The 13,533-nt window shown below is 38.1% G+C and overlaps 1 protein-coding gene across 2 annotated transcripts; it reads left to right on the plus strand.

Moving 5' to 3' along the window:
- Positions 1 to 1,481: 1,481 nt before the first annotated feature.
- LOC124165426 (neuralized-like protein 4) lies at positions 1,482 to 12,358 on the plus strand. 2 transcript variants are annotated; one of them, XM_046542833.1, is made up of 6 exons: positions 1,482 to 1,738; positions 4,646 to 4,745; positions 5,880 to 5,981; positions 8,002 to 8,178; positions 8,839 to 8,935; positions 12,176 to 12,358. In XM_046542833.1, exons 1-6 carry the CDS (start codon positions 1,618 to 1,620, stop codon positions 12,329 to 12,331), a joined length of 753 nt encoding a protein of 250 aa, XP_046398789.1. In that variant the 5' UTR covers positions 1,482 to 1,617; the 3' UTR covers positions 12,332 to 12,358. The 2 variants fall into 2 exon arrangements, with proteins under 2 accessions (XP_046398789.1, XP_046398788.1); XM_046542832.1 differs by having other exon boundaries at positions 1,483 to 1,738; positions 4,643 to 4,745.
- Positions 12,359 to 13,533: the final 1,175 nt, after the last annotated feature.

Here is a 13,533-nt window from a genome sequence, read left to right on the forward strand (position 1 = left end):
ACACGGAAAGGAAACCGAAGAAAACGGAAGAGAAACAGAATGGATGCGGAAAAGTGACATAACGGAAACGGAAGAGAAACGGAAAAGAAAGGGAAACGAAAAGGGAAGGAAACGAAAAGGAAACGGAAAATAAACAGATAAAAGCGGAAACGAGACGGAAAGGAAACGGAAAAGAAGCGGACAGGAAAGAAAACGGAAAGGGAACGTTAAGGAAGCGGGAAAGAAACGGAAAGAAAACGGAAATGAAACGGAAAAGAAGCGGAAACGAAACGGGAAGGAAACGTAAAAGAAGCGGAAAGGAAACTGAAAAGATGCGGAGTGGAAAGGGCAAAGAAACGGAAAGGAAATAACCTGATAGGTATAGGGGACACCCTCTTGGATACATTTTAAAATAAATACTAATGCTTTATGAATAATGGTCGAGACTTAAATATCAGCGGAAACTTATGACGTCCTTTCTCTTATATACTGAATTTCATATCTTAAGAGCTTGAGGACCAATTATATATAAAAATTCACAGTTGTAATGCGAATGATTTTGAAGGAGAGGGAGTCATATACAACTGGACGAGTCCAAGTAGATGACGGAGGGGCGTACGACGCACGAGTCCATTTGGAAATGGCAATATCCCGAGTCGTGGGTGTAAGGATACCCACTTTACGATATATCCATACTTCTACAATAATTTTGTGGATTAAATCAACACTCAACCTTCAATCTCCTTGATCGATTAGTTCTGAACATTTGACTGTGAGCTTTGGCGCCCCGCGCGGCCGAATAGGTACTACATAGGTTACCGCTTCACTCTTTCTAACACAGAGGTGCTTGTAGGAGAAATTAAATTTCAAGACTTCTCCCATGTAACAATTTTCCACTCAATCATAATTATTGTGGCAGCTACATATTTAGCCATTAAACTATGCAGGGCAAAAGAATACGTGGTATAAATCTGTCCTAAATGGATTTGAAAATATATGCATTTTTTATGTTGATTATAAGAAATATTGGGTTATAATGGTTTAAACCAGGCTTGAGTGCAGTACTGCGAACGTTGGATGGGATATTAAAGCCGTGGTTCCCTTGCCGCCCTGCGTTGGGAGTACTTTAATGTTGACCCAGGGTTTACCTCGTTTCGATCCTCAAAAATTATTGAAATTTATTCATTATCTAAAAAAATGTCTGAGACGACAAATCCGAGAAATAAAAAGCATAAACTGTCAGTAATTCTGTTTTGATTTAAACCATACTCAACACAGCGCCAATCATTTGTGATGATACTGTAAAAACACTGAAATGAATACTTCGATATTTAGCGTACAACAACAGCTTTAAAAATGATATCGAACGGTAAAATTCACTGTCCTAAAAAAATTGTCATCTCATACCAAGGTTTTTGGTGATAAAATTCCTCTTTTTATCTGAAAATAATCCGGAGTTTGGATAGCAACAACTTGAGTCAGAAGATGGAGATCCATATCGCAGAAGCAGAGCTTTCGGGATTAACAATGCAGTCCAGTCACACGCGATAACTCAAAATCAGCAAATTGAAGTGGTCAGTCTAACAACCGGAGTACTGAGGAAGTATACCGCAATTACATTCATAGCTTGGATCCGACATGGCCTCCACCTACTTCTTGCTTTTCTGCATCACCATCTCGAGCTATGCGTTTGCAACTTCGTGTGCCCAGAGAAACAAATATCACGTTCCACTCCCGCAACAAAGTAAGGACTGGAACGGTGAGTCAACACCTATACCCATATCGGTGATTCGTTTTTATGGTTTTTTTTAAATGGCTAGATTTGAAATAAGCAACAATTCCACTTTCACAGGTAAAACGAGCATATGGTACAGATGGTTACAACGTAAAAATAATTTTTATAAAAAACAACGTTTTTCTAAGGAACTAAAGAAATTTCTGCGAGCCTGACTCGGTCTCTAAATTATTTGCTTTACATACAACAAAAAAACATTTTGAGCATGTTGCACGATAACATTCAATTTGAACTGTACAACATAAAACAGTGAAACTACGAAATACAGTTAATTACATTTTAATTGATGCTACCTATAATTTGAGTGCTGTATAGGCTCGCGCGCCAAACGTTTTTCGTGGTATATGAAGCAAATAATTTAGAGCCTCTGTCCGGATCGTCGTAGATAATTTATTTTATTCTTTCCAGTTCCTTAGAAAAAACGTTGTTTTGAGAATTATATAAGGGTTTAAAGTGAATACAACAGCAAATTTGTCTGCGTGGAATTGTTAACATGTAAAAAAGCCTTGAAAATTTTGACTTTTCAAAATAAATTTAAAATTTTCTACCTTATCATTCTCATCATTTAGTTTTAATTCCCTTTTCTTCGTTTCTACTATTTCTACTTCCCTTCCGTTTCTTTTGTTTGCATAAATATATTTGTTGCAATGATTTTTTATCATCCTCCTTTCCTCTAATATTCGCATCGCTACCATCGGATATTGGTGGCCATTTCTTGAACTACTCGCTATATTCAATTTTAAACTAATGTATAGATAAAAAATTGAAAACTTATGACTTCAGCAATTATGCTGTGAGATACATGGCTGAAAATCTCGTCCGACCGCATCTTGAATATGCAGCGAGCGTATTGGATCCGGTGCAGAAAAACTTAATCCGCGAACTGAATAAAATACAAAGGAAGGCTGCGCGTTTCGTCAAAAACTGCTACGGGCGTACAGACAGCGTTACCCAGATGTTAAGCGAATTAGGCTGGGAGCCGCTGGAGACTCGGAGGCTGCGCGCTAGGCTTATACTGCGTGAAAAATTGAGAATGGACATCTTTAAGAGCGACACGGATAGCATAAAATTAGAGCCACACTATATCTCCGGGTCCGATAAAAGCGATAAATTAAGAGAGATGTTTTGCCGAACAGATAGATATGGGAATTCGTTTTTCCCCCGAACTATAAAGGACTTTAATAAACGCTAGTCCCAACTTCGTTAGAGTACTTCATTCTTTTTTAGCTGTAAGCTGGTGTCCTAACACTCCCTGCCACACGCCTTTTAGGCGGCTTGCGGAGTATTATGTAGATGTAGAACATTTGTATGAGTGAGCCAGTGAGCGTTCTGAACTATAAATAAATGTATAATAGGTATATAGATAAATGATGTTCATGCAAGGAGTATTTGAATTTCATTAATTTTAACATTTAATTCCACTAAGTATAATTTTTTCTCATTGTCATTTATTTCGAACCAGCCACGTAAGTGGAAAATTTACCTGGAGCCGGAATAGAACCACGGGCTTTTGGCTCTCCGGGCGACTAGGCAGACAACTTAACTATCCAGGTTACGAGAATTCAAAAGCACCTGGTTCGATTCCCGGACTAGGGGATTTTGTCCCACGGCAATCACTCTGAAATATTATTGTATGAAAACAGATAGCATCAGTCAGAAATATATAGTTGAACGTTCACGCGGATACATTTTAAAAAAAATCAATGATTCCTATGGTATAAAGAACGATGTAATAGTTGAGTCTGCATAAAAATGTTGATTGTCGAATGCAATTATCAGATATTATTGCACGGAAAGCCAATTCATTGTGGTCGTAAGTCGACAATGCATGCAGTGGCTCAGCGAGGGGGAGTTTTGGTGGATAAACCCCCCCCCCCCCCCGCCAAAAGCTCAGATTTTTTTTAGTTTAATCCATTTTGCTTAATAGAATTAATTTTACTTGCAGAATAGTGTGAAGAGCAATAAAATATCCCTCCGAAAACTATAAAACTCACCATTATGAACCATTTATCTCTAACATTTTCTGGGGGAGGGCCCCCGCATCTCCCAATAGGGTGGTTTCCTATTATTTTTTTATTGCCTAAATCGAAAGATTATTACTCTTGTAGTACGCATTTTACGCTTTTAGATTTTTCAATGACGATATCTTTTTTTCGCGATTAAATGAAAAGTGAAAATTTTCGAGCGCGCGAAACGCGACGGCTAGGTATGAATGCTGGGAAAAGCCCGTGTGACGTCATTCTGGTTCCCGGCTATGCCGTGTGAGGTGACCTTGGGGCGAGGGTTTGTGCTTCGCTGCGATGCAGGCTGCTAGCAGGTAGCACGCTTGGTTTAAATAAGGATTATTAATACCTTATCAAACGAAGGAAACTTTCCCACTATAGGCAGTTTTAATAGGTGATTATTGAGAGATGTTTCCCTGAAGTGTGTGCCTCATGCATATATTGGTAATCTCAGACGATGTAAAAATCCTGACTACTCGTATAGAAACTAGGTCCCTGTGACGTCACGTGGAGTGGCATCGCATGGGCGCCAATCTGGCCTTTTTCAAATGCGGTTAAAATTGACCATTGCCATTCGTCTGAACTGGGATTTCTAAAACCAAATAATCTGTATATTATGAATACACTAATGGTGGGTAAGGAATCGCAATCAAAGCCATTCGTTTTCTTTGATGAAGGAAACTACCCTATTACCAAGGTGTGTATTCCATACCCACCTGTGTTAATTACGCTTCCAACCCCCCCTAGCCTTAATCCAAGCTGCGCCCCTGAGTGCATGAACAGGAAGACCTGTAAATTTGGAATTTTCATGAAAATGTAATGCAGTTAGTTTATCCCATTAATCTTCTTTATGATTAATTTTCAGAAGAATCTTTCCCGGACGCTTCAAAAGTTTGGGAATTCATGATTTCAAACGGTGTATCCCGCAAGACGGTAGAAAAAAAGGGTGCTACAAGTTTAAAAACGGAGTAAGTACTACACAGAACCGTTTCCAGCAAATTTAACACGATGAAAAATGTTTCACCAAAAGGTAACATGCACTTTATGTTGCACCTCATAAAAACATTCGATGCTGGAACTGCAATGAGAATGCCTTGCCAAAAAATGAGTAAGTAAAAGGATGAATGAAATTTTGACGGGCGTAATGAAAACAATTTAGGCGGAAAAATTATGACTCAATGCTGTTCTATAATAAGGTGCCAAGATAAATATCGCAAACTACAATTATAATGCAATAAGAATCAAAAGAGTGAAAAACAACAGAATACTTTTATTTTGACAATGAATCCAATGAGCAGGATATTTAGTAACTGATATATGTTTCTTTTAAATTATTCAAACATAGTTGGCAGTGTCTTAAATTTAGAGGTGATTCCAAAAACCATAAAATGATAACTAGTGTTTACTTAAATCGTGTTCTTATGCCCGTGTTAACGATAAAAGGGAAACTATTCCATCAGAAGAGATGTATTTAAGGAAGATACTTACATTTAGATGGAGCTTAAAATCTGATCTCAGCATCAGAATAAAATTAAATTCTTATTTTCATGTTTAGAAAGTATGATATACACAAAAATATCGGCGATAAAAATCGAACGGAAATTATCTATTAAAGTATATTTCATATATTTACATTTACGTTTCTCACACTTGAAAATCATAAAAATCGTACATGGTTAACCAACAATTCAAAAACTTCATGTGAATTGCTAATGAAGAACTTCGGCGAAGAGTATAACTATATAATAGTTATTTATTCCATTGGCATTTCTCACAAAAGCGATCGATATGTGTAGACTAAGTGACAAACAACGCCATATTATATACAGTGAAAATATTAATTGTAGGTTGGAATTTTATTCTGCTGTTAATTTCATTTCAGTGTCAGAGATAGAAAAAAATTAATTTGGAAAATTTTCGTCCAAATATATCATTTCATAAACTTAGACTAAATCTCCAAGAATAGAATATTGGCGAAGCTTATTCCAGAAAGAATATTAGAAAAGATGACAGTAAATACTCTTATTTTTTCAAGAAAAACTTTTTACATTTTCTACATCATTACTTGCACCTAATATAACAAATTAATCATTCATCCACAGAAAAAAGCCAGCTGAGACTTCTAGGGCAGCGATTCAATTCAGCGACAAACGAGGTATAGTTGCTACACTCTCACAAGACAGGCACACCGCCACCAGAGAAAGGTAGGTAATCTTCATTAGATACATTGAAATTTTCCTCAATTTCTGTGAAGAACGAATAACAGAAACACGCTAAGCGATGTTTCCGCTATAACGTCAATTATGAAGTCAAATGTGTGATATTAGGTCTTCCCGGCGTATCAGTTGCAGAAAGGTTTCTCGGGTTTTCCACCGGTTGATGTCGTCCATGTCTCGTCGACGTTTCGATCCGCGACTTGCTGATCATCCTCAGGGGATCTTCCGAATGCCGTTCTTCGCATTTTGTCCAGTATACATATATACACCCCATTCGTGGTCAGGTGTAACCTGATTGGTTCACGCGTGTTGTGCTTTTCCCACCATTTTTGTTATATATAAGCCTTGACTTCATTATAGCCTTGATAGCGTAGTGGTCCGTATAACGCCAAATGTCTGCGGTTCGATTACCGGTCCAGGGGATTTTTTTTCCTCGTGGCAATTATTGTGTATTTCAACGCCGTAAACGCAGCAGGATTTGAAATATTTCACAATACTTTTTTCTTTGCTAATATTTTAGGGCCGTCAATTAAAATGGAATGTGAATGAACCCGGACATTCAAATTTATTTTACGACGCTAAAATATTTGCGAAAGAATAAAAGCATTTCCTCGGAACAAAAAGAGAGCCAATTGAGATCGTGAATAGACCAAACAACAACTGGGAAGGTGGGGATCAACTAGTGCTGTGCGAGGGTCTCGTCTCGGGCGGTCGAGACGAGAATTTCATTTCTCGGCATTGTCGGGACGAGACTCTGGGCGCGGCGAGAGTCTCGCCTGGGTCGAGAGTCTTGACGAGAGTCGAGAAGTCTCGCCCCTTCGAGATTTCTCGACACCGGTCGAGACTCCCGGGCAAGGCGATGCAAGGCGAGAATTTCCGATGAATACCGCAATCAGTCGATGATAGAGTTTACTAGGGTATCCCTTACGACGTATACGGATTTATTCACATGATAAAAATATTTTTTTAATTATTTACCCTCAGCGTCCCATTTTTCAAAGAGTGTGCATGATGCTAGTAGAGTTCCCAAAGAGAGATTTGGAAAAAAAATTATTTCCTCTTCCTGACCTCAATATTTAAAATAAAATTTGAATCTTGGAGTGTAGGTCTTTTAATTGAAACGTAAATTTTGCCGGCATTATGTTTATTTGCAAACCATTATCAGGGCTTATACAAAAATTAAGCATATAATTTTGATACACAGGCATGTTAAAGGGTTTCTTGTTATATCAATCTCTCTTGTTATAGTAATATAATAAAAAAGAAACATTCACTTGTAAATTAACAAAAAAGAAGACATCATAGTCTAATTCTACAGAATTTTATATAATTATATTTTCAATGCTTATTTATGGTAACTAAGGTAACAAAGGTTCTTAGTTACCTGTCAATTTTGGTTAATTAATAATAAAATATGGTTAAATTGTCAATGTCGATCTTATATTACAACTGTTTTTGGTTTTGGAAATGTATTTCATGTTCTAAAATAATTTTTAAAAATTATTTTTAATGTCTAAAATAGAAAGAGTTTTATTTTTTCGAAGAGCCGAGGAATCTCGACGGGTGTCGAGAAATCTCGAAGGGGCGAGACTTCTCGACTCTCGTCAAGACTCTCGACCGCGACGAGAGTCTCGTCCCGACAATACCGAGAAAGGAAATTCTCGTCTCGAATGCCGAGACTCTCGGGTGGTCGAGAGTCTCGCATAGCCCTAGTATCAACTCAACAGAGCATGGAAAAGAATTATTTCGCGCGAATTTCAGGGTGATCCCTGATTGGAAGAAGTAAATTCCCTGTTTTTGCACCAAAATTCCCTGTATGAGAGAGGGCCACGAGCTTCTTGCTATCCTTCACCTGAGGACGCCAGCAGGATATCTGGAGAAACTGTCGTGGATTATTCAACAACACACGCGGGACGCAGCCTGAAAATTTTGACATGTTAATGGATAACGCTGTACAGGCAATGATGTTTCTCAATTTATTACTCTTTCTTTTCCATGCCACGGTCAGCGAGGACACAATCAACGCCCTCGTGTATACTATTCGTCCGCTGTTGGACGACGAGATGTTTGAGATACGAATCGTGTCCAAGGACGACACTTCGAATCCCAATGCAATGATGTTTGGAGTAACGGCGAAAAATCTAGAGGAATACGTGGAGATTCCCGATTCAATGACACGCATCATGTAAGTAAGGATAATTTTTTCCCCTTATCTTGATCTCGTTTAATTCATGATAAAATAGTCCTTGGAGTGTAGGTCAACGTATGTTATGCAAAAAAGTTTTAGCCAACCTTTCTGTTTATTTTAAACTATCATCAGGGCTTAACTTTGTCCATATTTCTGAGAGGTAAGGATTTTAGTCTCATTGACGTTGTAATAGCTGTAGAATTTTTTAAAATATTGGTGTTTTATTCTGGGCTATTCTGATCGGTCAAAATAATTTCATGAAGTCACGTTGTGAAAATCATCAAATATTACAAACATACAACCACCAGAATAAAATGAACTTGTTTTTCATGACTGCTTAAAATATATTGAAAACAAAATGTGATGAGGAGAGTATTTATAAAAAGTGGCTTTGATGGATCCACAGCACCACCTACGCCGTTACAGAGATACCTTGTCAAAGATCGAGCATCATTTTACAGGCATAGTAACTGAAATCAGATAAAAATCGATGCTTTTTACAATAAGTATTCTAAATCAAGGCTTCGTGGGCATCAATAAAAAAGGATTAAATCAATAAAAATGTAACAATTATCATAGTCAAATATCCCGACATTTATTTTGTTTATTCAAAATGTCATACATATTAGGAAAATAAATCTGATTTTTTTTTCTTAGGGCTCCATCATGGTTCCTGCTGCTAACAGGACTTTTCGAAAATAATGGAACAGATGTTAATGCTATAAACAACGCTTACTGCCCACACATTGCAAAGGTAAGTTCGGCCTTATAACCACTCTATCATTATTGTCTTAAAATGTTATGGTTGAGCATACTAATTAAAATATCAAAGTTGAGAATTCAATTATTTAGTCTCATAATACATGACCTAACCAAAGCGTCAGAATGAGATTTCAACTAATCTTTCGTCGTGTGTCAAAAGACGCGTTACTAATACTGAGTTTATGATTTTATAGATTGTCACGTTATAGTTAGTTACAAGAGGTTTAGTAACAGCAGGGGTTAAATTGTTCACTTGCAAAAAGAATATATTAATATAACGGCAATTCTTCATCATGGCAAGGGCATACACTTAAAAATCGTTTAAAAATTGTTAAGAATTTATCTAGAAAAAAAACACTAGAGAGGAAAGCGATGACAATAAAAAAATGTGGAATTCTAAATTTTTCATGTTTGTGAACTCTTTTGGCAATTGGAGGACTGTATCCGATTTAAAATCATTTATTTTTCAATGCACATACAGCAGACTTCCGATTATCCGGCTGCAGTTTATCCGAGTTGCGGATTATCCGGGCATGATATTCACTCTCGCTCAATTTTTTCCGCGATCTTTAATAAAAAATGAAATCGGACGCAAAATCATCGGAATTACTGCATTAATGCTAGGATACACCGCACTTATCATTTTCAAAAGAATCCTCTTCGTAAAACGGAAGCGACCGTGCGCTAGCTGCATTAACGGGAGTACCGTGTTCGTGTTTTCCAAGCCTCGCAGTGCGCGACCGCGATCTTATGAGTTCACGGATACACGCCCGGTAGCCGTTGCAGCCCGGGCAACTTGTGCGAGACGTGACTGCGTGGCGTGGTGCCTGACAGTCTAGTATCCGACGTCGAGAAGTGATTTTGAAGCACTCGTGCAAGCCACATTTCTGTATCCGCGATCCCACAGCCACGGATGTGTTGTTTTCGAAACCAGGCCTTACATAGAGCATTACTATTACGAGTACAACCATGCTATCGCCGCTAAAAAGATCGCGAACTGGCGAAGAAAGCTCTCATTGAGTCCGGGAAGCACTCTAAAATAACAGAATAACGGCATACACGATAATATATTGTTTTTTTACGTAAATTATGAACATTACAAGACATTGAAGTGAAACTTTGGGTTATCCGTGATTTCCGATTATTCGTGCCGTCCCTCCCCATCATAATGCCCAGCCATCGATAATCGGATTATAAACGAATGCATCGATGATCGGGAGTCTACTGTATATGCCAATGAAAACCTTTCCGCAATATTACCTCTAATTAATATGATTTTCACTTTTATCACCATCCTTGAGGACAAGCATAAAAAAGGGAGATAATGATATACACTCGTTTACCAGGTGCAATATAGGTAATTTATGCTATGTGTTTATGCGTGCCAAAATATGACACTAATGGTATCTTTCCAAGCAAATATAATTGTTAGACCGCCCAAGGTCCTAGCATATATAATTGTGAGGACGCGCGGGAATGGACTCTTGGGGGGAAACCCAAGAGAAGGGGCGTGAAGGCCCACAACGGGGAGAGAGGCTTTGACCCTTTGTAAAAGAGAAAAGAATAAAGAGTTGTGTTTTCGACCTCGAAGTGAGCGAACGTTATTTCGAATATCCTTCTCCAGCGAACCGGCGCTACGTAATATTATGGATATATTACTTACCAAAACCTATAATATCTTCGATGTGCCAAACGTTAATTATTATTATTATTGGAAGAAAGTGTAAATATATAGTTCTGCGCAGTTGCGTAACTAGGAATATGCTTTAGGGGGATGGGATGTCCTAGGGTGGCTACCTCCCCCCCCCCTCCAGGCATTGGGGTGTCCGGGAAAAGTAAAAAATGACATGACTGGATATATATATTTTACATCATTTTGGCACTAAAAATCTAACTTTAAGCAGCTACAATTATTGAATTTCAAAACTGAACAATAGTTTTAAATAACTTTTTCATTTCTCCTATGCTTTGGGGAGGATATATCCTCTCATCCATGCCCATAGTTATGCCACTGGCTCTGAATGCCAATTTTGTGGGTTTATTGAATGTATTAAAAACACAAGTAGCATTATGACATTTCTCTGGGATCTTGTGATGATATAATTACTAAAATGTCTGCTGAAAAAAAACGAAATAACCCCTGCAGCTAAAGACAATAATACATTAATCTATTCAAAAAGTTAGAGAAACGCTAACTCACAATGAAAAATAAATTTTACATTTACAGATAATTCTTCACATTAATAAATTTGAAATGATTAGGTAAAAACATTATAGTAGGGATGGAGGGATCCAGGATTTTTTTCGGATTCGCATTCGGATCGGATCCTTGATTTTCGGAGTCGGATCTTTCGGATCGGATATTTTCGGATCCAAATGCATTTTCAAATACCTGACACTGAGATTCCCCCGATGATTGTGCAAACTCTTGGGAAGAGTCACACTATGTGCCAGTCATATTTTGCCTTTTTTTATTTTCCACGGCTGAAATTCTCATACGTAACCTCTGCGAGAGCTTTCAAACAAAACGGTTCATGAGTAGGACAAGAATCGCATGCGACGGCGCATTCGAAGATAGAATCGGGACTCTTTCCACCCTTATGGGGCGTTGCATTCACTAAAGCTATTATTTAAAATTTCGGATACAGATCCGATGTCTTCCGCGATTTTGGATCCGTTGTATCCGATGAAGGGCAATATCCGCGGATGTTTGGATCCGAGGTATCCGATCCGACCATCCCTAGCAATCACCCACAGTTATTTTTTCTACCTGGATATTTGGGCACTACCTACACTTGGGCCTTTTTCCTCACAGTAAGGATTGCTAAGGGGCTAATGGCTGGGAGTATCTCCTGCACAGGAGGGTCTCTTCTGCACTGGCCGGCAGCTAAAATCGTTAACTGCTGCAGCCTAAGGGTTAAATAAATATATTTGGATGGCAGGGGCAGCAAAAGCATACGAAAAGTGCTTCGCATCACCATGATCAAGCATCTCAATCAATGTGGTAAAAGACAGAAATATTCTTCACTGTTTCCACTAAATTCATATTCTAATCAATAAAATAAAATTAAAACTCATTGCAATGCCTTATTTCAAAATTATTGCTGTACTTCACCATATGATGAAATATGAAGTTCTCCTCCAAATCGTAGATGTATACCAATAGATGGTAAAAAGACCGATTAAAGAAAATTGAAAGATATTGGAATTAATCCAATCAAATTCTTTTCAGGAGGGCGACAGACTTGGGGTCTTGAAGAAATGGAACGGAGATCTTCACTTCTACTACAACGGAAACGACCTCGGCGTGGCCAAGAGTGGAATTAGGGACATGTTGTATCCCGTGGTAGACATTGCGTCTAGCTGTAAGACGATACAAATTAACTAAGAAGAATAAAGTGAGATTTAAAGAGCATTTAATCCATTTTCTATATATTCATGAGGAATGTTGTGTCACATATTTAAGAAAAATGTAATCCGTACAGTCTTAAATTTATCATGAGTGAACACAATGAAGAGGCATTTTTTTAATTCACTCTCCAATCTGCCAGTTTTTTTTCATATTTACATATTTATTTCATTTTATGTCCCAACTAACCTCTCCATTGAAACTTATTGGAGGTTGTCCCTCGCTCCTCTTCCAGTCCATATGTCCTTCTGATAATTGTCTTCATCAGGCCATCCTCTGACAATTGGGCCAATTAAATTGTTGGGGTTCTTATACAACCGTGTATATAAATACCTTCTTTTTAGGATTTAGATAAGATATCTCTTTTCTCCCAATCTTCTTAGTATTTGCTCATTACCGTATATGTCTGAATATAGTCTCCCCTTTTTTTCCAAAAATGCCCGTGATAAAAGTTAAGGGGGGACTATATTCAAACCCATTTTTTAAATTTTTTCCCGAAACTCAAGCCTCAAAATTAGGGGGGGGGGGTGACTATATTCAGAGGGGGACCATATTCGGAGGAATACGGTATATGCTTACTTGGCCAATCCATTTTATCTTCATGATTCTTAGGTAGCACCACATTTCCAATGTTTCTACTCTTGACTTCTCTATGTCTGACTACGTCCATACGTTGCTCTTTTTACGGGACATTTACTCAAATTGTGGCATCTGATGAATTGCTTCCTCACACGAACTCGTTAGGTCAACCAAATGCATGTATTTTTAAAATTTTTTTCCCTTTTCTGGTCACAGTTTGTTGGTCTTTGTGTTCCTTTTAGCCATCTAACAGAAAATGTAATTTTAAGCATCTGTATGGACACACTTAATAATTTATATTTTTTGCACGGTTGGTGCAACTTGCATGAAGCAAAGCGTGATATGTGGAGCTCAATCTGCCTGCTGGCAAGTGCATCTCTTACAGCCTTTGTTTTTGATGACTACAGACGTAGCATATTGCAAGCTTCATGTTGGTGTGTACTCACTCCCTGACTGCCACCCTTGAGGTTGCTCACAGGGTATTAGGTCGATGTAGATGCTACAAGTGAAGCACGTTGTCCGTGGAAGTGAGGCTAGGACGTTGAAGCGAACACATACTGTATTGCATGGTGAATGCTGGTACTCACTCCGTGACCAACACC

Source organism: Ischnura elegans, chromosome 9 (assembly GCF_921293095.1).
Source record: "Ischnura elegans chromosome 9, ioIscEleg1.1, whole genome shotgun sequence".
Classification (NCBI taxonomy): Eukaryota; Metazoa; Arthropoda; class Insecta; order Odonata; family Coenagrionidae; genus Ischnura; species Ischnura elegans.